The 27,610-nt window shown below is 42.6% G+C and overlaps 2 protein-coding genes across 4 annotated transcripts; one reads left to right on the top strand and one right to left on the bottom strand.

The window, feature by feature from the left end:
- Positions 1-2,019: 2,019 nt before the first annotated feature.
- xkr8.3 (XK related 8, tandem duplicate 3) lies at positions 2,020-15,614 on the bottom strand. Of its 3 annotated transcripts, none has more exons than XM_020504921.2 (3): positions 15,236-15,614; positions 8,699-8,886; positions 2,020-5,097 (listed from the first exon to the last, which is right to left on the bottom strand). In XM_020504921.2, the coding sequence occupies exons 2-3, from the start codon at positions 8,793-8,795 to the stop codon at positions 4,349-4,351; spliced, it is 846 nt and encodes a 281-aa protein (XP_020360510.1). In that variant the 5' UTR covers positions 8,796-8,886; positions 15,236-15,614; the 3' UTR covers positions 2,020-4,348. The 3 variants fall into 3 exon arrangements, with proteins under 3 accessions (XP_020360510.1, XP_020360511.1, XP_020360509.1); XM_020504922.2 differs by lacking the exon at positions 15,236-15,614 and adding an exon at positions 14,551-14,650; XM_020504920.2 differs by lacking the exon at positions 15,236-15,614 and adding an exon at positions 10,217-10,919.
- LOC109907141 (serine/arginine-rich splicing factor 4-like) lies at positions 14,554-27,399 on the top strand. The gene is made up of 6 exons (XM_031795063.1): positions 14,554-14,792; positions 21,571-21,779; positions 24,200-24,312; positions 25,169-25,380; positions 25,939-26,010; positions 26,430-27,399. Exons 1-6 carry the CDS (start codon positions 14,686-14,688, stop codon positions 26,938-26,940), a joined length of 1,224 nt encoding a protein of 407 aa, XP_031650923.1. The 5' UTR covers positions 14,554-14,685; the 3' UTR covers positions 26,941-27,399.
- The last annotated feature ends 211 nt before the right edge of the window (positions 27,400-27,610 follow it).

Here is a 27,610-nt window from a genome sequence, read left to right as displayed (position 1 = left end):
GAAGGAAATACACACACACACAGACACACACACACACAGACACACACACACACTACCGGTCAAATGTTTTAGAATACCTACTCATTCAAGTGTTTTATGTATTTATTTTTGTAGAATAACAGTGAAGACATCAAAACAATGAAATAACACATATGGAGTCATGTAGTAACCAACAAAGTGTTAAACAAATAAAAAATATGTATTTTTCTTAAAGCTGCATTGTTGGCTAAGGGCTTGTAAAGTAAGTATTTCACTGGGTGTGATAAATACATTGTTGGCTAAGGGCTTGTAAAGTAAGTATTTCACTGGGTGTGATAAATACATTGTTGGCTAAGGGCTTGTAAAGTAAGTATTTCACTGGGTGTGATAAATACATTGTTGGCTAAGGGCTTGTAAAGTAAGTATTTCACTGGGTGTGATAAATACATTGTTGGCTAAGGGCTTGTAAAGTAAGTATTTCACTGGGTGTGATAAATACATTGTTGGCTAAGGGCTTGTAAAGTAAGTATTTCACTGGGTGTGATAAATACATTGTTGGCTAAGGGCTTGTAAAGTAAGTATTTCACTGGGTGTGATAAATACATTGTTGGCTAAGGGCTTGTAAAGTAAGTATTTCACTGGGTGTGATAAATACATTGTTGGCTAAGGGCTTGTAAAGTAAGTATTTCACTGGGTGTGATAAATACATTGTTGGCTAAGGGCTTGTAAAGTAAGTATTTCACTGGGTGTGATAAATACATTGTTGGCTAAGGGCTTGTAAAGTAAGTATTTCACTGGGTGTGATAAATACATTGTTGGCTAAGGGCTTGTAAAGTAAGTATTTCACTGGGTGTGATAAATACATTGTTGGCTAAGGGCTTGTAAAGTAAGTATTTCACTGGGTGTGATAAATACATTGTTGGCTAAGGGCTTGTAAAGTAAGTATTTCACTGGGTGTGATAAATACATTGTTGGCTAAGGGCTTGTAAAGTAAGTATTTCACTGGGTGTGATAAATACATTGTTGGCTAAGGGCTTGTAAAGTAAGTATTTCACTGGGTGTGATAAATACATTGTTGGCTAAGGGCTTGTAAAGTAAGTATTTCACTGGGTGTGATAAATACATTGTTGGCTAAGGGCTTGTAAAGTAAGTATTTCACTGGGTGTGATAAATACAATTTGATCGCTATGGGTCCTCAGGTAGATAAAGTTACTGAAGTCACTACGGGTCCTCAGGTAGATAACGTTACTGACATCACTACGGGTCCTCAGGTAGATAACGTTACTGACATCACTACGGGTCCTCAGGTAGATAAAGTTACTGAAGTCACTATGGGTCCTCAGGTAGATAAAGTTACTGAAGTCACTATGGGTCCTCAGGTAGATAAAGTTACTGAAGTCACTATGGGTCCTCAGGTAGATAAAGTTACTGAAGTCACTATGGGTCCTCAGGTAGATAAAGTTACTGAAGTCACTACGGGTCCTCAGGTAGATAACATTACTGACATCACTACGGGTCCTCAGGTAGATAACGTTACTGACATCACTACGGGTCCTCAGGTAGATAACGTGACTGACATCACTACGGGTCCTCAGGTAGATAACGTGACTGACATCACTACGGGTCCTCAGGTAGATAACGTGACTGACATCACTACGGGTCCTCAGGTAGATAACATTACTGACATCACTACGGGTCCTCAGGTAGATAACGTGACTGACATCACTACGGGTCCTCAGGTAGATAACATTACTGACATCACTATGGGTCCTCAGGTAGATAACATTACTGACATCACTATGGGTCCTCAGGTATAAAAAGTTAAAGTACAACAATGCAATACTATCTAGTACCCTTCAACTTACATCCTGTTTGAAGACAGATATGTGTGAGCATTACTCATAGGAGATTATATTATACTCATGTATTGACGATGTCAATAGGTGAAGCCCCAGAAGAGCACTTGGGGAACTTCTAAGAAAATAACATTGAAACCACAGACATAAACAACACAAAAGATAAGTCATGAAACTACATAACTTTGTGATGGTCTTCTGATTTTAATAGACCAGCATTACATGCCCTTTAAATGATGAGATAAGAGAAAGGCTGAATTGTTGACCTTCAGGGGAATAGGTTCCCACAACACACTGTGTAATAACAATCATGTGCAGAACAAATGAGATGACAGTTCAAATATGGAATATTTGGTTCCATTCTGCAGTATCCAATAATGTTTCACACAGAAATCTTAACATTCTAGGAACATAACTTCACAAGGCCACAGGTATGGCTATAATTTTTATTTATTTAACTAGGCATGTCAGTTAAGAACAAATTCTTATTTACAATGACGGCCTTCATTGGGCCAAACCCTAACCCCGGACGACGCTGGGCCAATTGTTTGCCGCCCTATGGGATTCCCAATCACGGCCGGGTTGTGATACAGCCTGGAATCGAACCAGGGTCTGTAGTGACGCCTCTAGCACTGAGATGCAGTGCCTTTAGACCGCTGCGCCACTCGGGAGCCGGAACATCCACAACATTGTCCACAACATAATGTCAAAAGTAGTGCAGGAATAGGGTGTCATTTGGGACTCTAATCAAACTGTACTGACGTTCCATCCATGTGTACATACAGTGTGGCCTACATAGATTTGATGCTGTGTATAGAAAAAAAGACGAATGAAGCTGGTGGACGAGTGACCGTCACAGACATTAGTGGATGCACTGTCGGCAGAGATACAAAGACTTCAAAAATAACACAACAGTTTGTAACAGGAAAGCGAGGAACGTGATAGTTCATCGTACATTCAAAAATAGCAAACAACAATGTCAAATAACTTTCAGAACCCTGTAGATGGGTAAACAATTTCCCAAATAAAAATACGAACTTTTCACACAATGATAATAACGGATACAAATGTACTATTAGTTATTCTTCTAATTACCTTTGGCATCATGAACGGTAGCAGGGTTGTTTCACACGCAATTAGGTATTTTGAGATTTTAAGTAGAAACTGTGCACCAATATTGAATTTTACAAGCCTGTTATATTAAATTAAGTGTCCTTTAAAGGGATACTTCAAGATTTTGGCAATGAGGCCCTTTATCGCCTTCCCCAGAGTCGGATGAACTCGTGGGATACCATTTTGATGTCTCTGTGTGCAGTTTAAAGGAAGTTGCTAACTAGCTCTAGTGCAAATGCTAACTTAAGATACCCATAGACTTCCATTCATTGCACAAACGCTAGTTAGCATTGGCTGGCGACACTACATCTAACTTCCTTCATACTGGACATGGAGACATAAAAAAATGGTATCCACATCTAAGTGTGGGGGGAGTAGATAAAGGGCCTCATTGCCAAAATCCCAAAGTATCCCTTTAATATTGACCAAATAGAAAATTCTATCAACTCTGAGCTTTAATTCTAAATGAAGACTTGCGAAAGTACAAAAGCGTTTTGTGACATCTAGGAAGATTTTTTACTTTTCTTTCCCTCATTTTAAGGTCAATACTGTTATTTGATCTGAACTCTCGTTTTAATATGATGAAAACATGTTTTATTTTGTATTTTTTACATTCAACATTAATAGTGTAAGAGCAGGTGAGCTGAATCTACTTGTTTTGGCCATTTTCTGGTGTTTTGTGGTGGAAAACTGAGCGGTTCGAGGATAAGACGTCAACCCTGTTACCCATGGATAGACAGGCTAGAAATGTTTTACAATTTCTATGGTTTTGTGAAGCTTGCATTCAATTGCCTCTCCCTGTTTGCACACAAGCTTCTATTCCCCCGGTCACAAGGGGAACTATCGCTGATTTAATATAAAGTCATCAATCCGGTTACTTTATTTGCCACTTGATATAGTTTTTTAAATGTTATTTAACCTCTTGAGATGGGAAAATACGTTTTTTATTAAGTTGAACATGTGCTCTTTGTGACAGAATGTTACCAATTAGGTGAAATGAAACAGTGTTTTTCTCCCACTAAGTTACAGAACCCAAAAAGGACTCATTTCGTTGAATAACCCAATAGCCGTTTCATGACAACTCCAATATTGATCAATGGAACCTGCTCAGACTTGTATCCCAAATGGCACCCTAGTCTCTACATCGTACACTACTTTTGACCATATCCCTATGGGTCCTGGCCACAAGTAGTGCACTATATAGGGAATATGGTGCCATTTGGGACAAAACTTCAGTGACCTTATCACTGTTTCACAGAATATGATTTACAATAAGTTGTGCAGCACCTTATTTATACAAAAATGCAGCATGGAAAAACAGGATGGTGTAGAAAGAGACACCAGACATTCCATCACTCCATCATTGCATGTAAATAAGAGTCTCGTTCAAGCACATCCAGTCAGACAACAGCGTTGGCCTCGCGCCTGTTTATCTTACTGGGCTTCCTGGCCTCCTCCTCGGAGTAGAAGTGAGTGGCATGGCTTGCCATCCTCTTGTTACGGAACCGGGGAGTACCAGTTTGTAGGGCGATGGATCTGAACACCATCTCCTGACCATCAGGCAGCTCCTCTTCTAGCCCTGCCTCCCTGACGGAGGGCATCCACAGCGTGGGGTGGAAACAGTAGTAGTAGAGTGTTTTAAACAGGACTCCCATCAGGTAGGTGAGGGGCAGAGTGGCCAGCAGGATGGGGGCGTAGGACTGTGTCAGGACCGGGTCTCTGTAGAACCACCATGTGACAAGCAGAATCCCTCCGTCCGTAGCCATGAAGGAGTGATAGATGATGCTCCTCCTTCTGGTCCCTCCCTCCGCCACGTTGAACCAGCTGAAGTACCAGATGAGACCTACGGTGGCCCGGTAGAGCCATTCTCCGCCGGCGCTGTCCATGAAGTCTGTCTCCTGCCGCCACACCCAGAACACCAGCACTGGCCAGATAAGCAGGAAGTGGGCAGCCAGGTAGGAGGGCTGAATTGTGGCGAAGAGGGCGACTGCTGCCACGCGCGGCGCGATGAGGAGCAGGTTCCACAGGAAGTAGACCAAGGCGGAGCCCCAGCCCTGCTTGGCCTTGTCTGGGAGGAAGGAACGCAGGGAGCGGTGATAATCCACCACCATCCAGGCTATGGAAGTAGTTGACGCCACAACACTCACACCTACAAAAGAGATGTAAAACTATCAGAGAAATGACAAAGAGGAAGTTTATAGGCCAAAGACAGTTGAGCACATAGTAGTGCTGGGCGATGCTTTTCGAGTTCGGTTTGGTACTGATTTGAATATTCAAAAATAATCATGGCTATGCGATTTTGGTTTAGATTTTTTTTAAATGCACTATGCATTATGTGGGTTGAACACTAACACAGAATAAAACAATTGGTGATTCTCTGATACACCTCTACGCAGACGACACCAGTCTGTATACTTCTGGCCCCTCTTTGGACACTGTGTTAACTAACCTCCAGACGAGCTTCAATGCCATACCACTCTCCTGCGGTGGCCTCCAACTGCTCTTAAACGCAAGTAAAACTAAATGCATGCAATTCAACTGATCACTGCCCGCACCTGCTCGCCTGTCCAACATCACTACTCTGGATGGCTCTGACTTAGAATACGTGGACAACTACAAATACCTAGGTGTCTGGTTAGACTGTAAACTCTCCTTCCAGACTCACATTAAGCATCTCCAATCCAAAATGAAATCTAGAATTGGCTTCCTATATAGCAACAAAGCATCCTTCATTCATGCTGCCAAACATACCCTCGTAAAACTGACCATCCTACCGATCCTCGACTTCGGTGATGCCATCTATAAAATTGGCTCTAACACTCTACTCAACAAACTGGATGCAATCTATCACAGTGCCATCTGTTTTGTCACCAAAGCCCCATACACTACCCACCATTGCGACCTGTACGCTCTCGTTGGTTGGCCCTCGCTTCATACTCGTCGCCAAACCCACTGGCTACAGGTTATCTACAAGTCTCTGCTAGGTAAAGTCCCACCTTATCTCAGCTCACTGGTCACCATAGCAGCACCCACTCGTAGCACGTGCTCCAGCAGGTATATCTCACTGGTCACCCCCAAAGCGAATTTCTCCTTTGGTCGTCTTTCCTTCCAGTTCTCTGCTGCCAATGACTGGAACGAACTGCAAAAATCTCTGAAGCTGGAGACCCATATCTCCCTCACTAGCTTTAAGCACCAGCTGTCAGAGCAGCTCACATATCACTGCACCTGTGCATAGCCCATCTGTAAACAGCCCATCTATCTACCTACCTCATGAAATAAATAAAATAAATCAAAATAAGTCCCACTGCCCGTTCGTACTTATCGCTTATCAACCATCAGTTAATGTCACGAGTCCGACCGAGGGTGGTTTCCCTTCCCGGTCGGGTGGCGCTCGGCGGTCGTCGTCACCGGCCACTGCCACTGATGGTCTTTCCTCCCCCTCCTTGTATGTTTATTGGTAGCACCTGTTTGTGTATGATTAGTTTGTCTTTATTAGACAGCCGGCCCGCCTGTTTGTTGTGCGGGATTAATCATTGTAACCTTCGGCTCTGTAGTAGAGGAACGTGTTTGTTCCTGGTGGTGCATTTTTCGGTTGTACTATTTTCGTCCCCCGTGTTTGGGGCCGTTATTACTGTGAGCACCCTGTGGTGCGTTGTTGCAATTAAAGAGCACAGCATTGTACTCTCTCTGTCTCCTGCGTTTGACTCCACACCCACGACACCCGGAGCATTACAGTTAATCACAATACTTTGTCTCCGCAGGAGGCCTTTTGGTGACAAGGTAAAAATCTGTCCTTCTGCCCCTGAACAAGTCAGTTAACCCACTGTTCCTAGGCCGTCATTGTAAATAAGAATTTGTTCTTAACTGACTTGCCTAGTTAAATAAAGGTTAAATGAAACAAATTAAATAAACTTTACTTTAATACAATATTTGCTTAATTTGATGACTATTATTTCATTCCAAGTCATCTCATCTCATCTGTTGCCTGACAAAAATCACTATTTTAATAGATCTTCAAAGTAAATAAGGCTATCATCTTGAAAACAAGACGTTTATTCTTTCAGTGAAATACGGAACCGTTCCGTATTTTATCTAACGGGTGGCATCCATAAGTCTAAATATTCCTGTTACATTGCACAACCTTCAATGTTATGTCATAATTACGTAAAATGCTGGCAAATTAGGCGGCCCAAACTGTTGCATATACACTGACTCTGCGTGCAATGAACGCAAGAGAAGTGACACAATTTCACCTGGTTAATATTGCCTGCTAACCTGGATTTATTTTAGCTAAATATGCAGGGTTAAAAATATATACTTCTGTGTATTGATTTTAAGAAAGGCATTGATGTTTATGGTTAGGTACACATTGGAGCAACAATACGCACCGCATCGATTATATGCAACGCAGGACACGCTAGATAAACTAGGAATATCATCAACCATGTGTAGTTAACTAGTGATTATGATTGATTGTTTTTTATAAGATAAGTTTAATGCTAGCTAGCAACTTACCTTGGCTTACTGCATTCGCGTAACAGGCAGGCTCCTCGTGGAGTGCAATGTAATCAGGTGGTTAGAGCGTTGGACTAGTTAACTGTAAGGTTGGAAGATTGAATCCCCCGAGCTGACAAGGTGAAAATCTGTCGTTCTGCCCCTGAACCAGGCAGTTAACCCACCGTTCCTAGGCCGTCATTGAAAATAAGAATGTGGCGGTGCGCGCGGACTTGCCTAGTTAAATAAAGATTAAATAAAGGTGTAAATAAAATATTTAAATCTGCCAAATCAGTGTCCAAAAATACCGATTTCCGATTGTTATGAAAACTTGAAATCAGCCCTAATTAATCGGCCATTCCGATTAACCGGTCGACCTCTATTCTCAATAGCCTACAGCAGTGTTTGCCAAAAGGTGACCTGCGGGCCTAATTCGGCTCACGGGTGATTTTATTTGCCGAATCCCCATCCCCTCCGCAAAAAACATTCTGAGCAAATATGTTATTATTATTATTATTTATTTATTTATTTATTTATTTTTTGGGGGGGGGTGATTATCTAAAATTATTTTAATTTAGGAAATATGTTCCCAAGTATTCCCACACATATACATAGAGAGGCATAGTATGTGATTATGACATTCCGTCCGATTGTATTTCCCTATCTGTTTAGGCTTCTTGTCGTCAATATGCTGTGCACAAATGAATTACAACTATTTTCTGACCCTCAACCATCCTCTGAATGTAACTGGGGACCCCTGACCTACAGCATCAGTGGTGATTTCTACTGCAGTCTGGTGTCCAGAATAACAGGGATGTCTCCCTAATGGCACTCTTCCCTATTTAGTCCACTACTTTCCACCAGAGCTCTATGGTCCCTGCTCAAATGTAGTGCACAATAATGGAATACACTCTTAGAAAAAAGGGTTCTTTGGTTGTCTCCATAGGAGAATCCTTTTGGGTTCCATGTAGAACTATCTGTAGAAGGGGTTCTACATGTTACCCAAAAGGGTTCTACCTCCAAGGTTTCTCCTATGGGGACAGCCGAAGAACCCTTTAAGGTTTTTATTAAAGTGAAGGGTGCCAATTGGAACGAACCCCAGGTGTAAAGGTGTGTGTACTGTGTAGTGGTGACAGCGACTCACACTGTACCGTCCTGGCCTTGTTGGTGTGTGTAGAGGTGTGTGTAGAGGTGACTCACACTGTACTGTCCTGGCCTTGTTGGTGTGTGTAGAGGTGTGTGTAGAGGTGACTCACACTGTACCGTCCTGGCCTTGTTGGTGTGCAGCATGATGTGGGTCATGAGGGTGAGCTGCGGGGCGCTCTCACAGAAGGTCTCGATGAGGCGCAGCATGCTCAGGTCGTGGGTCAGGTACACGGCGTACCCCGAGCCCTGCTCCTGTCGCCACCACACACGGAAGCCCTGCCATATGGCTGAGATGTGTCTGTGAACAAACACTGTCTGTTAGTATGAGCAGCAATAACCAACAGAAACACCTGTCAGGGACAATAGAACAGACACACATGGGCATCATTCTAAAAAATGTCTTCCACTTAGCTAACTTATCTTCTGTGTAGGTGTAACGGATGTGAAACGGCTAGTTTAGTTAGCGGTGGTGCGCGCTAAATAGCGTTTCAATCGGTGACGTCACTTGCTCTGAGACCTTGAAGTAGTGGTTCCCCTTGCTCTGCAAGGACTGCGGCTTTTGTGGAGCGATAGGTAACGATGCTTCGTGGGTGACTGTTGTTGATGTGTGCAGAGGGTCCCTTGTTCGAGCCCGGGTATGGGCGAGGGGACGGTTTAAAGTTATACTGTTACATAGGTGGGGAGTAAGTTGACGAAACAAAGCACCATCATGAGCTGTAGGGTCCTTATACCACTTAAATTGTTTGAATTGCCATCTTGTGTGTTACTAAGCGGCAATAATCCAGAAGACACCGATCATTGTCAGAGAACAGGACGCAGACATAGGCCTATTTATGTCATTCAAAACAACAACTTAACATCTGTGTAGGTGGGGAGTGAGGTTGTCAAGACAGAGCCTACTGGGTATGGTTACATACCTGACACACCGGAGTGGTAACTTGATTGGTTTCTACACAAGTCAAATGTTATTAGTGGTGCATGAGCTGCTCTGTGAGCTTCAGTATTCACACCACAATGAGAAAAGTATACAAATATGTGCATCGTGAGCTGTAGGATCATTCCTGTACTTCGCCCAAATAGTTTGAATTCCCGATGAACTATCATGTGTGTTACTGTGCACTTATTACATTGTATGTCCATCCCAAATGACTGGCTCTTCTCGCTGACACACCTGTGAGTTGGGTAACTTGATGTTTTCTACATAAGTCTAATGTTATTAGCTGTACATGAGCTGCTCAGCTAGCCTCTCAGTATTAACGAGACTAAGGAAATTATACATTTTAGGAAATCAATTTCATAGGCTCCATTTTTTTTAAACTTCTGAGTAAATTATATATTATTATTATTATTATTATTATTATTATTATAATAATATGACCAAATTATTATTTGACCAAATAATAAAAAGATTATACAATGCATAGTTTCATGGAGCACGAAAAAATTATGCACTACACTGTAGCCATAGAACAAATAAATTACTATGTATTTCTCAATCAATGTAGATTGTATTTTTAGACGACTGTGTCTAGTACACTGTGATAAACAAGGTGTAGTTAACAAAGATGGTCCACGTGAGAATGACGTGCATGCGATCAAGTGTCAAACTAAAAAGCTATCTACAGTACCTGCAAAAGAATCCGAGCTGAAGTACATGTAGCAGGAATGAAAGTTTGACGCAGCCTCCAAAGAGGACATTCTTGGCAGTTTGCTCATCGAAGCCCTCCAGTTCGCGGTCGTATTTGAACCAGAACCAGCTAAACATCTGGACCACTACCGAAGACAGGACCATAAGGCCGATCAACACCCCGAACCAGAAGAAATCCCCACGCGAGTAGAACTCCGTAGCGACCCAAATGTCGGATCCCACGTCAAACAAGAAGGTACACACACCGACTACCGAAAAAAGAAAATCGAGCCATGAGTACTTCGAAAACATTGGGCTATCCATAGCTAAATACCCCCTGTCCCGCCGCTCTCTAAAGTTTTCCCGTTAGCTTGTCTTGCTTCATGCATTTGTTGTACCATCTTTAGCGAAAGCTATCCGCTATCATGAGCTGTCGAATTTTACAAGTCTAAAGAATAATGACAGCTCCCGCATGTTGTCCAATGCATCCGTTAGGAAAAGTAAACATGGAACACAACTTGTAGTTACATTTGAATGCAACAATGAAGCGAGGACAGGCATTGTAGCTAACGATCACATCTCCATTGTAAAGTTGATCTCAAGAGGTGAGTTCAGTTGGATTGAACGTTTGCTACGTAGCTTAACGGTTTATACTGAACGACAAGTTTCCCCAAAAGGTTCAAAGTTCTTGAACAGACTTGGAGGTACGTTTGCTCCGGTTGGTGGGTGTGGCTTGAAGCAAAGCGTGACGTATTTTAAGGGCAGCGGCCATGCTGACAGTGTTCCCCAACCCACAATTCAGCCATTCCCCGTTTTTGAAATGTTCGTTCTGAACAGCACCGTTTCCGTTGAATTGAATGTTGCAGTACGTTTCTTCGTACTGAACGCAGCCCAGTTTGAATTGACGCCAGTGTCGTGTGTCCCACACAACGATCAGCATCCAAATGTATAGAAGCCCCTCCCACAACAACATGTAGGAATCATCTGGAGTGCCTGTGCAACCCGATTAGACAACAATGGTGATTGTAGTCTAATCTGGTGGCCAGAGAAGATGGATGACTTTATAGGGGTACAAATGAAAGAAAACTATCTTTGCATTGACCATCCCATATCAGATTATTCCCATGTGCTATGAACAAATACACATGTGTGAACAACTATGCATTAAGCAAACATATACAGTGCCTTGCAAAAGTATTCATCCCCCTTGGCGTTTTTACTATTTTGTTGCATTACAATCTGTAATTTAAATGGATTTTTATTTGGATTTCATGTAATGGACAAAATAGTCCAAATTGGACTATTAAAATACATGTAAAACACCACCAAGCAAAGTGGCACCACGAAAACCAAGGAGCTCTCCAAACCAATCAGGGACAAAGTGGCACCACGAAAACCAAGGAGCTCTCCAAACCAATCAGGGACAAAGTGGCACCACGAAAACCAAGGAGCTCTCCAAACCAATCAGGGACAAAGTGGCACCACGAAAACCAAGGAGCTCTCCAAACCAATCAGGGACAAAGTGGCACCACGAAAACCAAGGAGCTCTCCAAACCAATCAGGGACAAAGTGGCACCACGAAAACCAAGGAGCTCTCCAAACCAATCAGGGACAAAGTGGCACCACGAAAACCAAGGAGCTCTCCAAACCAATCAGGGACAAAGTGGCACCACGAAAACCAAGGAGCTCTCCAAACCAATCAGGGACAAAGTGGCACCACGAAAACCAAGGAGCTCTCCAAACCAATCAGGGACAAAGTGGCACCACGAAAACCAAGGAGCTCTCCAAACCAATCAGGGACAAAGTGGCACCACGAAAACCAAGGAGCTCTCCAAACCAATCAGGGACAAAGTGGCACCACGAAAACCAAGGAGCTCTCCAAACCAATCAGGGACAAAGTGGCACCACGAAAACCAAGGAGCTCTCCAAACCAATCAGGGACAAAGTGGCACCACGAAAACCAAGGAGCTCTCCAAACCAATCAGGGACAAAGTTGTGGAGAAGTACAGATCAGGGTTGGGTTATAAAAAAAAATATCAGAAACTTTGAACATCCCACAGAGCACCATTAAATCCATTATTTAAAAAAAAAAAATGGAAAGAATATGGCACCACAACAAACCTGCCAAGAGAGGGCCGCCCACCAAAACTCACGGACCAGGCAAGGAGGGCATTAATCAGAGAGGCAAACAAAGAGACCAAAGATAACTCTGAAGGAGCTGCAAAGCTCCACAGCAGAGATTGGAGTATCTGTCCATAGAACCACATTAAGCCTTACACTCCACAGAGCTGGGCTTCATGGAAGAGAGGCCAGATAAAAGCCATTGCTTAAAGAAAAAAATAAGCAACCACGTTTGGTGTTCGCCAAAAGGCATGTGGGAGACTCCCCAAACATATGGAAGAAGGTCCTCTGGTCAGATGAGACTAAAATTTTGCTTTTTGGCCATCAAGGAAAACTTTATGTCTGGTGCAAACACAACACCTCTCATCATCCTGAGAACACCACAGTGAAGCATGGGTGGCAGCATCATGCTGTGGGGATGTTTTTCATCTGCAGGGACAGGGGAACTGGTCAAAATTGAAGGAATGATGGATGGCACTAAATACAGGGAAATTCAGTCTTCCAGATATTTGAGACTGGGACGGAGGTTCGCCTTCCAGCAGGACAATGACCCTAAGCATACTGCTAAAGCAACAATTGAGTGGTTTAAGGGGGAAATATTTAAATGTCTTGGGATGGCCTTGAAAGATTAGTAGAATCTGTGTGGGTAGCTGGACAGGTAGGATGACTGACAGTGAAGGTGAACAGGTGGTCACGTGTCAGGTGACAGAGGAATGGATGAGACTGAGGCAAGAATTCCTTTAACCATAAAGTGGTAGATTTACTGAGTAGTCTGTGCAACATCACAAAGGAAACAAATAACATGTATCTAATCAAATTCATAATCACAAAGATCATATCATAACAATCATTCATGATTAACATAATTAGGGAAGTCAACAATCCAGTTCATTAAGAAGTCTATAGTAATCATCCATGAGTCATTTAGGCTCGTAACTATTTATCATAAATCATGGGAAAAAAACAACAGTGAATGGTTATTCAATCTATAATCCCCATTAGTTTGGTATCAAAGTCGATCAGTTAGCAAACAATGACGTTTCTCATTTCACCCTTTCATTGTCTTCATGTGTACATATAATTCATTTCATTACATATTAACCATATCGATTGCATAATTGGCCTATGAGGATCCGTGATCATTGACAAATCACATTACACAATATGTTTGAAGCGTGCGCTCCAAGCCGCGCTCCGCGGTAATAACTATAAGCAATAACTGATGGCCCACTCCCCCGATCACCACAGATAGTTCAGATGAAAGGTAACAGAGTCGGTGGATTTACGTGGATTCATGGACGCACAGAGCTTCTGGATCAGACGGAGTTAAGGAAGAGAAAGCAGTGAGATCAGGCGATGGCAATTTCCTCCTTTTATGGAGTTGAGATCTGTCTGACATTTCCACCTGACCTAATTAAAGCGCCCCTGGCCCAGCTGAGTAAGTGGCAATGAATTCAAGGATTATTCCACCAACTCCATGGGCCTTTTCTACAGGCCTAGTCATAGCCCAGAACTGAATCCAATTGAGAATATGTGGGGTGACTTAAAGATTGCTGTTCACCAGCGGAACCCAACCAACTTGAAGGAGCTGGAGCAGTTTTGCCTTGAAGAATGGGCAAAAATCCCAGTGGCTAGGTGTGCCAAGTTTATAGAGACATACCCCAAGAGACTTACAGCTGCAATTGCTGCAAAAGGTGGCTCTACAAAGTATTGACGTTGGGGGGGGTGAATAGTTTTGCACGCTCAAGTAGATTTTTTTTGGTCTTATTTCTTGTTTGTTTCACCAAAAATATTTAGCATCTTCAAAGTGGTAGGCATGTTTTGTAAATGAAATGATACAACCCCCCCCCCCCAACAAAATAGGAAAACTGCCAAGAGGATGAATACTTGCGCAAGCCACTGTATAATCATCTATAATAATAATCATTGACACTACTAGGTAGACAAGTCAACTTCACCTTCACACAGTTATCGCATTTACATGTTAAGGTCATTCTGGAATTAAACTGGGATTCATGTTGACACCATTGACATACAAAAGACCCAATGGCAATCAATCTGGCCTAAAAATAAATAAATAAAAATGGAATGTTGTTATATATATGGACTGAACATTGGAAAGTGAATGAACTAACAGGGCGCACACAAGACATAACCAATTGTAATTGCAAACTTGCTACATTTAAACAGCAGTATAAAGATCCTTGGACCTACTATTGATGGTACGCCCACTTCTGCGCTTGATCCTACAGTGTTCAGAAAAGCGTGTATAATATATGTGCCTTTTCCCACTACCGCGCAACTGTGTCTTTGTTCCTGTGACTGTTACACAAAATCAGCACAGGGGAAATGTCGAGAGTTTACATCGGAAGATTGAGCTATCGAGCAAGGGAAAAGGACGTGGAGAAGTTCTTCAAAGGCTATGGGAAGATACTTGAAGTTGACCTGAAAAACGGGTAACAAAATGAACGCCGCTCTCCGTGTCGTTGTTCTGTGCTAGCTAACCGCTAACTAACCGCTAGCTTACCGCGTTGAGTTCGTGGCCTAGTTGCTAGGCCTGTTGAAGCGCCGTTTATTGACAATTCTCGTACATTGAGTTTGGCCAACCCGATTGACGTATTATTTATTTGTATGGGTTGTAATTGATAAGATATTTGCTAGACAACCAAAGTTTGTTAACCAATTTCGGTTAACGAGTTTTAGTTAACGTTAGCTGTCGTTAGCACCTAGCTAACGTTAGTGTCTAATTGTTTTGAGTACTAGACGCTTCCTATTTAAAATAATAAAAGGTAGTTACATGTTTTATAGCCAAAATCTTAATTAGGTAACGTTAGCAGGCACCTTGAAATACGTTTGGCATGCTAGCTATCTGCTAACGACGTTACGCTAGTTAACTTACCCCCATAGCTGGCAACGTGTACACTTTCTCTCTTCTGTAACTTAGTTTGCTGTACAGCCAACATAATGGTGATATTTGGTGTCTGGTGGATCAGATGAGACCCCATTTGCAAAGCCAGTTACTAATATTACATGGGTTTATAAAAACAAAATGCTCACTATTTCGACATGGCTAGTCAGTCTAACGTTAACTGTACTCAAAACTGCACCATGCTTGCAGATGGAATTTAGGTAGCACCCTGCATTGATTGCAGACTCGGGCCCCCGAGTGGCGCAGCGGTCTAAGGCACTGCAGTCCCTGGTACGAATCCAGGCTGAATCACATCCGGCCGTGATTGTGAGTCTCCTAGGGATGCGCACAATTGGCCCAGCATCGTTTGTGTTTGGCCGGGGTAGGTCGTCATTGTAAATAAGAATTTGTTAACTGACATACCTAGTTAAATATAATAGGGCCTATTGGTGTAATTAGTAGGCTGCCGCTTATAGCCTACCTCTTTCTCTACTCTCTTTCTCTATGGTTGCTTCCTTCCTCACTTTCAACTGTTAAATGAAATGTATCACATCTGGCTGTGATTGGGAGTCCCATAGGGCGGTGCACCATTGGCCCAGTGTCGTCCGGGTTTGGCCAGGGTAGGCCGTCATTGTAAATAAGAATTTGTTCTTAACTGTCTAGTCTAGTTATATTATTTCACCGTTATTTATACTGGGAAAAGGGAGTGGTTTTGGGTGGTAAATCTCAGTAACCGGGTTCCCACCCTTCAACCCTAGTACACATAGGCAGGACCGCAAAGTATCACAACTATAGCAGCAGCATAGCCATATATTGTGACGGTGATAAGTTCGTGCTTCCATACAGCCGGTACACCTTAGCAACGGCCGCAATTTTTCAACTAACCGTTTCATGCTGATTACTACAGAGGGGAAAGTAAGCCCATACCGGCAAAATAAATACTGGGGATATGACCTACTGGTAAAATGTTAGCTTATCACAGTAATTAAAACATCATTGCCACATGTCAGTTGCATGGAAAATGTACAAATGGAATTAAACATGTGGAAATACCCTCCAAAATACGGTGTGGTTCGACGATAACAGCCACACCCGGTGTGGTTCGATGATAACAGTAATAATTTGCCACGGCAGATACTTTTGTATGCATAGTGTTTGTGGACACAACATCAAATTTGTAGATCGATGTTTTTTTTTTTTTTAGCCACACCCATTGCCGACGGGTGGAGGGAGAAAAAAAAACGCCATGCAATCTCCATAACATACCATTGCCAGTAGAATAGCCTTACTGGAGAGCTCAGTGACTTTCAACATGGAACCGGCATAGGATGCCGCCTTTCCAACAAGTCAGTTCGTCAAATTTCTGCCCTGTTAGAGCTTCACCGGTTGGTCAACTGCTGTTATTGTCAAGTGGAAATGTCTAGGAGCAACAATGCCTCACCCGCAAAGTGGTAGGCCACACAAGCTCACAGAACGGGATCGCTGAGTGCTAAAGGGCGTAAAAAATCGTCTGTCCTCGGTTGGAACACTCACTACCGAGTTCCAAATTGCATCTGGAAGCAATGTCAGCGCAATAACTGTTCGTCGGGAGTTTCATGAAATGGGTATCCAGCCGCACACAATCCTAAAATAACCATACGCAATGCCAAGCGTCGGCTGGAGTGGTGTAAAGCTCGCTGCAATTGGACTCCCTGCTGCAGCGACCACAGAAAATCAGTGTGTATCTCTTTGTCCATGTTGCTGAAGCTGCAACATAATTATAGCCTTATCTGACTGAAAAGTAATGTTTCCGAAATCCCTCCTTTGTTTAGGAAAAACATTCTCTATTCCTTTTAACCCTTGCTCTCTTCACGTGACATTGCATTACAAACATGTGTCACGTGAATCGAGCAAGAGTTGAGACCTATTCGCATGGTACTAGTATTACTAGACTACATTGGTTATCTACACTACTATTCAAAAGTTTGGGGTCACTTCGAAATTTCCTTGTTTTTGAAAGAAAACCCCCTTTTTTTTATATAAAAAAAAAAGAATCCCCCATTAAAATAACATCAAATTGATCAGAAATGCAGTGTAGACATGGTTAATGTTGTAAATTACTATTGTAGCTGGAAACGGCTGTTTTTAATGGAATATCGACATTTATCAGCAACTATCACTCCTGTGTTCCAATGGCACTTTGTGTTAGCTAATTGAAGTTTATAATTTAGAAGGCTAATTGATCATTAGAAAACCCTTTTGCAATTATGTTAGCACAGTTGAAAACTGTTGTGGTGATTTTAAAGAAGCAATAAAACTGTCCGCCTTTAGACTAGTTGAGTATCTGGAGCATCAGCATTTGTGGGTTCGATTACAGGTTCAAAATGACCAGATACAAAGAACTTTCTTCTGAAACTCGTCAATCTATTCTTGTTCTGAGAAATGAAGGCTATTCCATGCGAGAAATTGCCAAAAAAAACTGAAGATCTCGTAAAACGCTGTGTACTACTCCCTTCACCAAACAGCGCAAACTGGCCCTAACCAGAATAGAAAAAGGATTGGGAGGCCCTGGTGCACAACTGAGCAAGAGGACAAGTTCATTAGTGTCTAGTTTGAGAAACAGACGCCTCACAAGTCCTCAACTGGCAGCTTCATTAAATAGTACCCGCAAAACATCAGTCTCTACGTCAACAGTGAAGAGGTGATTCCGGGATGCTGGCCTTCTAGGCAGAGTTGCAAAGAAAAAAATATATCTAAGACTGGCCAAAGAAATATTAAGATGGGCTTAAAAGAACAGACACTGGACAGAGGAAGATTGGAAAAAAGTGTTATGGACAGACAAATCTAAGTTTGATGTGTTCGGATCACAAAGAAGAATATTCGTATGAGGCAGAAAAGATGCTGAAAGAGTGCTTGACACCATCTGTCAAACATGATGGAGGCATTGTGATGGTCTGGGGGTGCTTTGTTGGTGGTAAAGTGGGAGATTTGTAAAAAGGGATCTTGAACAAGGAAGGCTCACTCCATTTTGCAACGCCATGCCATACCCTGTGGACGGCACTTCATTGGAGCCAATATCTTCCTACAACAGGACAATGCTCCAAACTATGCAAGAACTATTTAGGGAGTGGAGTGGCCAGTACAGTCACTGGATCTCAACCCTACTGAGCTGTTGTGGGAGGAGCTTGACCGTATGGTACGTAAGAAAAGCCCATCAAAGCCAATCCAACTTGTGGGAGGTGCTTCAGGAAGCATGGGGTGAAATCTCTTGATTTACCTCAACAAATTGACAACTAGAATGCCAAAGGTCTGCAAGCCTGTAATTGCTGCAAATTGATTATTTGACGAAAGCAAAGTTTGAACACATATTAAAAAATATATATAACATTGTCAACGTTTTGACTATATTTTCTATACTCTTCATGTATGTTTTCATGGAAAACAAGGGAATTTCTAAAAGTGACCCCAAACTTTTGAACGGTTGTGTATTGATTAATCCAGAATGTCCATTATTCCAGAGAACAGTTTAGACGGGATTCATTTTTATTTATTTTTTCAGAACTCCCCCCTAAAATTAAATGTGTGTGTGTGTGTGTGTATATATATATATATATATATATATATATATATATATATATATATATATTGTGTGTATACGTTTCTCTCCCATGTCAAGTAGAGGCACTGGTGTTGAAGTTAGGCCTTGAAATACATCCACAGTTACACTTTCAATAGGCTAATTAAGATACTTTGAGTCATTTGGAAGCTTCTAAAGCCATGACATCATTTTCTGGAATTTTCCAAGATGTTTAAAGGCACAGTCAACTTAGTTTTATTAAACTTCTTGGCCCACTGGAATTGTGATACAGTGAAATAATCTGTCTGTAAACAATTGTTGGGAAAATTACTTGTCATGCACAAAGTAGATGTCCTAACCGACTTGCCAAAACTATAGTTTACCAAGAAATTTATGGAGTGGTTGAAAAATGAGTTTTACTGACTCTATCATAACTGTATTTAGACTTCTGACTTCCGTGTGTGTGTGTGTGTGTGTGTATAGCTTATTCGCAGCACTTGTGTCAATTTATCAAATCCGTTATTGTTTTCTTGCGAAAACCTTGATCAACACCGGTCATACTCAGACATTTCTCTTAAAACACAGGGATGTTGACTGTCACGGGGATAGTATTGGATTTTGCCCCCAAAAAAACTGTAGGTTATTCTGGCTGGGATTATTACACTCCTGCCATATAAAAATTACTGACGTGGCAGTTTTCGGACGGGACTAAAATTACCTATGTTTTGTGCACATAATTACATTACCCAACCTCCCATTGTAAAACTAATCCCGTCTGAATAGGCCCTGACCTATAGCATCATAATCACGTCAATAAATTGGTTTTAAACAAACTTTGAACACCGTAACACACGTGACAGCAAAATGGATGCAGAGGACGTTACAAACTTGAAACGGGTATGTTTACTGGTTGCTCAGGAGGTAAAGGGGAAAAGAAGGTAAGGAGCCAGCTCTGCGTACATATTGTGCCAAACAGGTGCTGTATAAACAACACTAAAGTATAAATGTACCAGAGTCTGTAACACTTTTTAAAATTTATTTTTCTGAAGCGTTTATTACAGCAAAGACCTTAACAGTAACATTAATTCGTGGATGCAATTTCTAAAATGGAACCGTTTTTATTTATTGTATAAGCTAATTATTCAAGGCTCGCTTTATTTACAAACTAATATGCACAATGCAAATAGTCCGGGTAGCCATTTGATTACCTGTTCAGGAGTCTTATGTCTTGAAGGTAAAAAACTGTTGAGGAGCCTTTTTGTCTCCTAGACTTGGCACTCTGGTACCGCTTGCCATGCGGTAGTAGAGAGAACAGTCTTAGACTGGGGTGGCTGGAGTCTTTGACAACTTTTTGGGGGAGCCTTCCTCTGACACCGCCTGGTGTAGAGGTCCTGGATGGCAGGCAGCTTTGCCCCAGTGAGGTACTGGGCCGTACGCACTACCCTCTAGTGCCTTGCGGTCAGAGGCCGAGCAGTTGCCGTACCAGGCAGTGATGCAACCATGCTCTCGACGTTGCAGCTGTAGAACCTTTTTTTGAGGATCTCAGGACCCATGCCAAATCGTTTCAGTTTGTTACGTATGATCATAATAATGGCAAGAAGGAGATCAAGAAAATGTAGCATTATTATAGAATTTTCCGGGCAATTTGGAACCGCGTTAAAGAACACTAAATCAATAATACCGCAGAGGCTGTTCCAACACAAAGAAGTGTTGAATTTGTGAAATTGTTTACTTGCCGTGTCGTTGCGTGAGGCTTAGTGCTCACGGAATCAGTAGGCTTTTAAACAAACACACATAAGCAGGATCTTTCTTTTTTCTGTAGGTATAGTGATTTATAAAGCCAGGCACATTTTAACAGTTAGGCTATTGATTCATACACTTAAGTTTGTTTCCCCTCTTCTCACTTTTCTTTAGACAATAAGGCAAGGGCTGTTTTCTCATCTCATTCTGCTGCTACCTCCACTGTATTGTTCTCAACACCAATATCTTGGTTAACTTTGCTATTATGCACATAGGAATATGGTCTAGGAAAAGGCGCCAATTCAACAGGTGCACTGAAGTGTTTCAGAACCGTGGAGCGAGACCACTATTCATCGAGGGAGAAAGTGCATTTGATATAAATTATTTTTATTAGTGTTGCACCATTTTGTTCTTATGTAATATAACCATATACAATTTCAGGCGCACATGTCTTAGACTGATGGACTGTGCCACCCCCACGGCCTCCACAATGGATCAGTCCACTCAGTGTGAATCAGACGGGTGTCTTGTACACCATGAGAGTTTGATAAAGAGAAGAGAGAGAATTTGTCTGCTCGACTAAAGAAATCTCGGTCAACCAACAGCCTGTCGACTAAATGGGTCAGCTCTAGTTTATGCCACCTTAATAAAAGGTAATGCATTTTTAAAAGTTAAAATGAATAGGGATTCTATATGGGATTCTATGATTTTAATAATATTTTGCAAAAAGCTCATGTACTGGGAAGAAATATAATCTACTTTTTACACTTCACCCCTGATTAATTCTCAACTTGGAACTTGCCAGTCTTCTCAACGCCCATCGCTAGTTGCAGGCGGAACGTTGGAATTGGGGGAAATGTTCTGTTTTTATCAAATCAATGTGTCTGAGTGGGACCGATTCAAATGTTACTTTGTGATTTATGAAAAGTATCATATACATTTGAGTCTGGCAGTAGATTTAGTCAAATAATTGGATCCCAAATCTGTACCATGTCTCTGGCCTAACATGCTTTGTCTCCTCTGTGTAAAGGTATGGGTTTGTTGAATTTGATGACCCCCGCGATGCAGATGATGCTGTGTATGACCTGAATGGGAAAGACCTGTGTGGGGAGAGGGTTATTGTGGAACACACAAAGGGGCCGCGGCGGGACGGCAGCTACGGCTCAGGAGGAGGAGGAGGAGGAGGAGGAGGCGGCGGAGGAGGAGGAGGGGGAGGAGGAGGAGGAGGTGGTGGAAGAAGTAAGTTTACAATGCAGCGGTGTTTTAACATGATTTGAAATGTGATTGAGGAGGCCAACATGGCAGTGCATGTAGGATAGGAGACCACTGCACATCTCAAGTTTGTCCTTGGTGGTTGTAGTTCATATAATTGTGTTTCGTTACATTTTGGTAAATTCGCAGACGCTCTTATCATAGAGTGACTTAGTCAGTGCATTCAACTTAATGTCGTTGGGTAAGACGACCACATATCTTAGTTAATAAAACAACTACTTTGTGTTTCAACTATTTGTTAATGCTCCTGTGACGATATGTCAGATTTCTTTTTTTTAACCATAATTTACCAGGTGGTTTTATGTTTAATCGGAGTACCCTCTGTTCAAATGCTTGTTGCTTTCTTGGGGATAGTAGAGATGGTAACTTGTAGAAATTGTACCATATTGGTATCCATGGTTACAGTAGGCTCTGTTCACTCCATGCTCCCACTGCACTGATTCCATCCCCTTTTTATGATTTTATTAGTTGCACCTCAAGTTGTTTTTCTGTGACTTTTTAAGAGGACATATTTAACTTATTTGTTGTAGTTTCTGGGATGAGTGGCTGCCAAGGGTTCTGTTCTAAATCCGGCCTATTAGGTCACTCCTAGGATCAATTAGCGTACACGTCGCTCACAGATACCATAGACTTCCAGGCATTGCGCTAACACTAGTTAGCATTGGCTTGCTGGACACGGGCATGAAAAATGGTATCCATGAGATGGGGAATTAGATAAAAGGGCGGCATTGACAAACTCAAAGTATCCTATTTCTCCCCAATTCCGTGGCATCGCTACAACTCCCGTACGGGCTCGGGAGAGACGAAGGTTGAAAGTCATGCGTCCTCCGATACACAACCCAACCAAGCCACACTGCTTCTTAACACAGCGCGCATCCAACCTGGAAGCCAGCCGCACCAATGTGTCGGAGGAAACATGGCGACTTTGCTTAGCACGCACTGCGTCCGGCCCGCCCGCCACTGCGCCCGGCCCGAGTCGCTGGTAAGCGATGAGACAAGGATTTCCCTACCGGCCAAACCCTCCCTAACCTGGGTGACGCTATGCCAAATGTGCGTCGCCCCACGGACCTCCCGGTCGTGTCCGGTTACGACAGAGCCTGGGCGCGAACCCAGAGTCTCTGGTGGCACAGCTGGCGCTGCAGTACAGCACCCTTAACCACTGCGCCACGCGGGAGGGCTCATTCTCTTTTTTTTTTTTTTTTAAAGACAACACCAGTATTGTATTGCAGACGGTGTCACATCACGGACGAGCTCGTACTACTGAATTAAACCCTTTTATGGTACTTAACAGTAATTGTTTGAATAATGGGTGTAGAGAACAGATTTTTTATATTTGAGTTGATGATTGGAATTAAAATTACATGAACCACAACCACCAAATGACATGCCGTTATCTTGGGAAACAGCGTGCTTGATTTTGAAACTATCACAGGGGAAACAAATGCAGTCGTATTCATTCAAATTGTCAGGGGGAATCTAGCTTGAGATTCACTACCATTTTAGAACATTTGCTGATAAATTCTGTGATTTTTTTTTTTTTGACTAGAATAAATGAACTAGCTCATTTGTTTGAGTAATTTGAGAATCGTGTAATCTGCTTGTTTTATTCAGGATTATTTTTTTATTTTGTTTTAATTAAATGAATGTTGAATAATAAAGGTAAATATTTAACAAAGAACCTCCAATGTTTTAATTAAAAGAGTCCTTTGCTGACTGCCTGCCCCTATTGCTGGCCTGGCCATGGTGTCCCCTTTCCAACCAAGAGTGTGGTTTGACCATTCTGGGCCCCTGGGCAGACCAAAAAAGGGAGCCAATGTGAATGAAGACCGCTTGTCCCATTAGTCCCAGGCCGGGTGGTGAGGATGCCATTGGGTTAGGAACAGATGTGGGTTGAGCTCTTTATAGGTGCCTGAAACAAATGTGAAATGTCTATATATTTAGATGTGCTAGTTAACGTAAACATTAGTGTCATCGTAAGTACTGTTTTCAGTCAGGTTTTATGTCGTTGTTTTTATTTTTATCGTAGCTTTTCATTTTTTAAAGTTTTTATGTAGAGTTTTGTATTCAGTTCTACCCAAGCGTGACTCATCAGTTAATGATTTAGTAGTTTAGATGAGGAATAGGTTATGTCAGTGTTCCTGATGGAAATGTGCAGGTTTCTAGGTTCATTAATGTAGCCTACACACAGGATTTGATTTCCTTTTTTTTTGGTTAGCTTGTTTTTGTCATTACTTTCCCCCCATCTGTAATCTATTAAAATTTCTCCCAGATTTGTTTATGTGGCCATTGTTTACATAATGTAGCTTGGAGATTAGTGTTGAGGCTGTCCTCTCGGTGTGCCCCCCCTTGCCCTAATTGCTGTTGCTCTATCCTTGTTACTTTTGAAGGCGGGGGCGGGTATGGGCGTGGTGGCAGAGACAGATATGGCCCCCCAGCAAGGACAGACTATCGGCTGATCGTTGAGAACCTGTCCAGTCGCTGCAGCTGGCAGGACCTGAAGGTATGGTGGCGACGGGTTATTCAGGAATGTTGGGGGCGGAATGGTAGCCTAGTGATTAGAGCGTTGGACTAGTAACCGGAAGGTTGCAAGTTCAAACCCCCGAGCTGACAAGGTACAAATCTGTCGTTCTGCCCCTGAACAGGCAGTTAACCCACTGTTCCTAGGCCGTCATTGAAAATAAGAATTTGTTCTTAACTGACTTGCCTGGTTAAATAAAGGTTTCTTTTTTTAAATAACTCTCTTCTTCATTATGATTTCTGCATCCTATGGTCATGTTTTGGAGAGAAACATGCCTAAGCCTTATTACATGTACATTTAGTCATAAGACCCAATGGTTTTACAATAGCGGAGGTGTATAAAGATGGAGGTCCCCATGCACTTACCACACATGCCTAGTTTACTGTGTTCTCCCTATCGCACTGCTCTCCGTGACGCTTGTTTTTGTATGTTCATTGTCATGGTATACATGAACCCAAGATGGTGGCAATTTGGAAAACACGAAACGACAGTTGATTGTAGACGTTTTACCATGTCGTGAGACTTATTTTTTTTACTCTGTGGGTAGTGCTTAAACAATGACGTCATAGCTGAAATCCGCCATCTTTGTGCACCTTCGTCATTGAATTAAATGCCCATAATTGTCATGCTTGAAGTAACTTTAGATGTCGCCGCATAAATCAGAAATATCTAGACGTTCACAAAATACATATTTAACATGAAACGTGTATATAATGTATATAAAATAAATATAAATATATATATAAATATATAAATATAAAATGACCTATATTTATTAATTCATTAATATCTTTGTGGTTTGCTGGCCAAATCCCAACCCTTTCCCTTCCTTCACCAGGACTACATGAGGCAGGCGGGTGAGGTGACGTATGCTGACACCAATAAAGGACGCAGGAACGAGGGAGTGATCGAGTTCAGGCTGTACTCTGACATGAAGAGAGCCCTGGAGAAGCTGGACGGCACAGAGGTGAACGGCAGGAAGATCCGGCTGATTGAGGACCGCCCCGGGGCCAAGCGCAGCAAGCGCTCTTACTCTCGCAGCCGCTCCAGGTAGCTAAATCAGTATTATTGTTTACAAGCGCTCTTACTCTCGCAGCCGCTCCAGGTAGCTAAATCAGTATTATCATTTACAAGTCTCATAGTTATTTTTGATGCAAGGACTAAAGCTAAGGCTGAATTCACAATTCTGTTTTAAAAAAAATTGCCACTAATTAGTCGTTTGACCAATCGGATCTGTTACCCATAATTGGGCAAAATATCAGAATTGGCTGCCTGTGTAAACAAAGCCTAATTGGTCGTGTCCAACACGGAGTAGGCCTTCTAGAAGAGGATGGGATTTCCACTGTATATGAGACCGAGCTGCACATCATAACGAGTAGTTATTCAATGGACCATCTTTAATCAGCGACTGAGCAAAATGCATGCATTAAAACAAAGGACTAGTTATTTCAGTTGCGTTCCCTCCCCCTCAATGCACTGCTTTTCCCATCAGTTCACAATTTTAAGGTTCACACTTCCATTTGACTGCACTTCACCCTAACCCCTCAAGCATCTTTCATGCACATGGCTTACCTTTTTTAACTTCTGTTCACCTCCCTCTGTCTCCAGGTCCCGCTCCAGGAGCCGCAGGTCCCGTAAGAGCCGCAGCCGCAGTGACAGCAGCAGTCGCTCCCGCTCCAGGTGAGTCCCAGAGCGCAGGCAACGTTTAACTCATGGCCTCTTTAATGTGTCCCAAATAGAACCATATTCCCTATGCAGTGCACTACTTTTGACTGGGGCTTAGGTTAAAATTAGTGCACTATATAGGGAATAGGGTGCCATTTATTACTCTCTACTTCTGCCCTCTTCTACAGCGACTGTACTTAGTCATTTTCTGAGGGACATCACCCATATCTCAAATCACTGTGTAGTAAATGTCCACTTACCCAGAGCTCTTGACTCCAATGTGGACTTTGCTCCCCCTTTTTTGTCTTGCTACCCAGATGTCCTAGCAGATGTCATGACCAGCTATTGCTAGGGGTGTTGGCCATTTTTACATGGCCGTAGTTCAATTCCATTTTAGTTGACTGGTTGTCTGTCTGCTCCTTCCTGTTCCCCAGGGGTGCTGCCTCCCGCTCACGTAGTCGCTCCCACAGCAAGAAGGACAAGGACAAGACCAAGGGCCGCAGAGAGGAGGAGCGCACCAACGGTGCACACAAGGCCAAGGATGTGGGTCGCAGTAAGAGCCGCAGTAAGAGCCGCAGTAAGAGCCGCAGTAAGAGCAAAAAGAGCAGCAAGAAAGAAGGGAAGAAGAGCAGGAAGGATGAGTCCAGGTCTCGTTCCCGCTCTCGCTCTAGATCAGCAGCCAAGGATCGCTCCAGGAAGTCAGGCTCCAAGAGCCGTGAGCCGGCCAAGAGCGACAACGAGGCAGCTGCAGCCGAGAAGGGGGCTCCCCGCTCTCGCTCCCATACGCCCACTGAATCCAAACCTAAATCCAAGTCAAAGTCCAAATCTCCATCTCCCTCCCCGGCCAAAGCCCGCTCCCGTTCCCCCTCAGTCTCCCGCTCAGAGTCTCGCTCCAAATCTCGCTCCGCATCTCGTTCTCGCTCCCGTTCTCGTTCACAGTCCTGAGCTAGGATACCAACAGCTCCCATCCATCGTTTTCCCCCTCTGTTTCTTCTTGTCCCCCCCACTTTCTTTTTTGGTCACTTTTCTTTTAGTATTTTTGATAAATGGTTGTGTGAAAAACCCAGACACTCACGCTCAAGGTGTCTTCCCCAATTATTTTAAATATACAGTGCTTGTCGGTCATTCTACATCTTTTTCCCAGTAGTGTTGTCTCTTAATTGAGGTGTTTGTAAAAAAAATATGAAAATGTGCGACCTAAGTTGGAGGGTATTTGCTTGGATAGATTTTTTTGTAAGTTACAAGTGCTGTCGTAAGTGTGTTAACCTTAATGACATACTTAAGCATACCGAGCTGTCAATGTTGTGCAAGGATGGGGGTTGTTTTGTTCGGTTGTATCTTCTCATTTTGTGGAAAATCCTTTTTACCACTTTTAAAAAATAAAATAAAAATCCTGATCTCAAATGGAGTTGACTTTTGGTTTCTAAAATAAGTTGGGTTGCATGAACATGTCTTGGTGCAGTTCTGGATACTGAGATTAGTACTGTTGGAAGCAACCTCTGCTCCAGGACAGAGTACGTGTTCCTCCACTCAGCACATGACACCGTGGTACCAGAGAAACTACACCACTATAGGGGCAACAAGAATGTCTGTTTATAGAGTACCACAGTTGGAG

The sequence above is a fragment of the Oncorhynchus kisutch genome, linkage group LG17 (genome assembly GCF_002021735.2).
Source record: "Oncorhynchus kisutch isolate 150728-3 linkage group LG17, Okis_V2, whole genome shotgun sequence".
Taxonomy (NCBI): Eukaryota; Metazoa; Chordata; class Actinopteri; order Salmoniformes; family Salmonidae; genus Oncorhynchus; species Oncorhynchus kisutch.
The sequence above is the reverse complement of the archived record's forward strand: the minus strand, read 5'-3'. Positions and strand labels throughout refer to the sequence as shown.

Excerpts from the sequence above, each read along its gene's own strand:
- xkr8.3 (XM_020504920.2), bottom strand. The coding sequence starts at position 10,539 with ATGGATAGCCCAATGTTTTCGAAGTACTCATGGCTCGATTTTCTTTTT. Across the intron at positions 8,887-10,216 it reads CAGCTCGGATTCTTTTGCAG|ACACATCTCAGCCATATGGC; the intron begins GTACTGTAGATA and ends GTTTGTTCACAG. Across the intron at positions 5,098-8,698 it reads CAAGGCCAGGACGGTACAGT|GTGTGAGTGTTGTGGCGTCA; the intron begins GTGAGTCACCTC and ends TCTCTTTTGTAG.
- LOC109907141 (XM_031795063.1), top strand. The coding sequence starts at position 14,686 with ATGTCGAGAGTTTACATCGGAAGATTGAGCTATCGAGCAAGGGAAAAG. Across the intron at positions 21,780-24,199 it reads AGGAGGAGGTGGTGGAAGAA|GCGGGGGCGGGTATGGGCGT; the intron begins GTAAGTTTACAA and ends TTACTTTTGAAG. Across the intron at positions 26,011-26,429 it reads AGCAGTCGCTCCCGCTCCAG|GGGTGCTGCCTCCCGCTCAC; the intron begins GTGAGTCCCAGA and ends CCTGTTCCCCAG.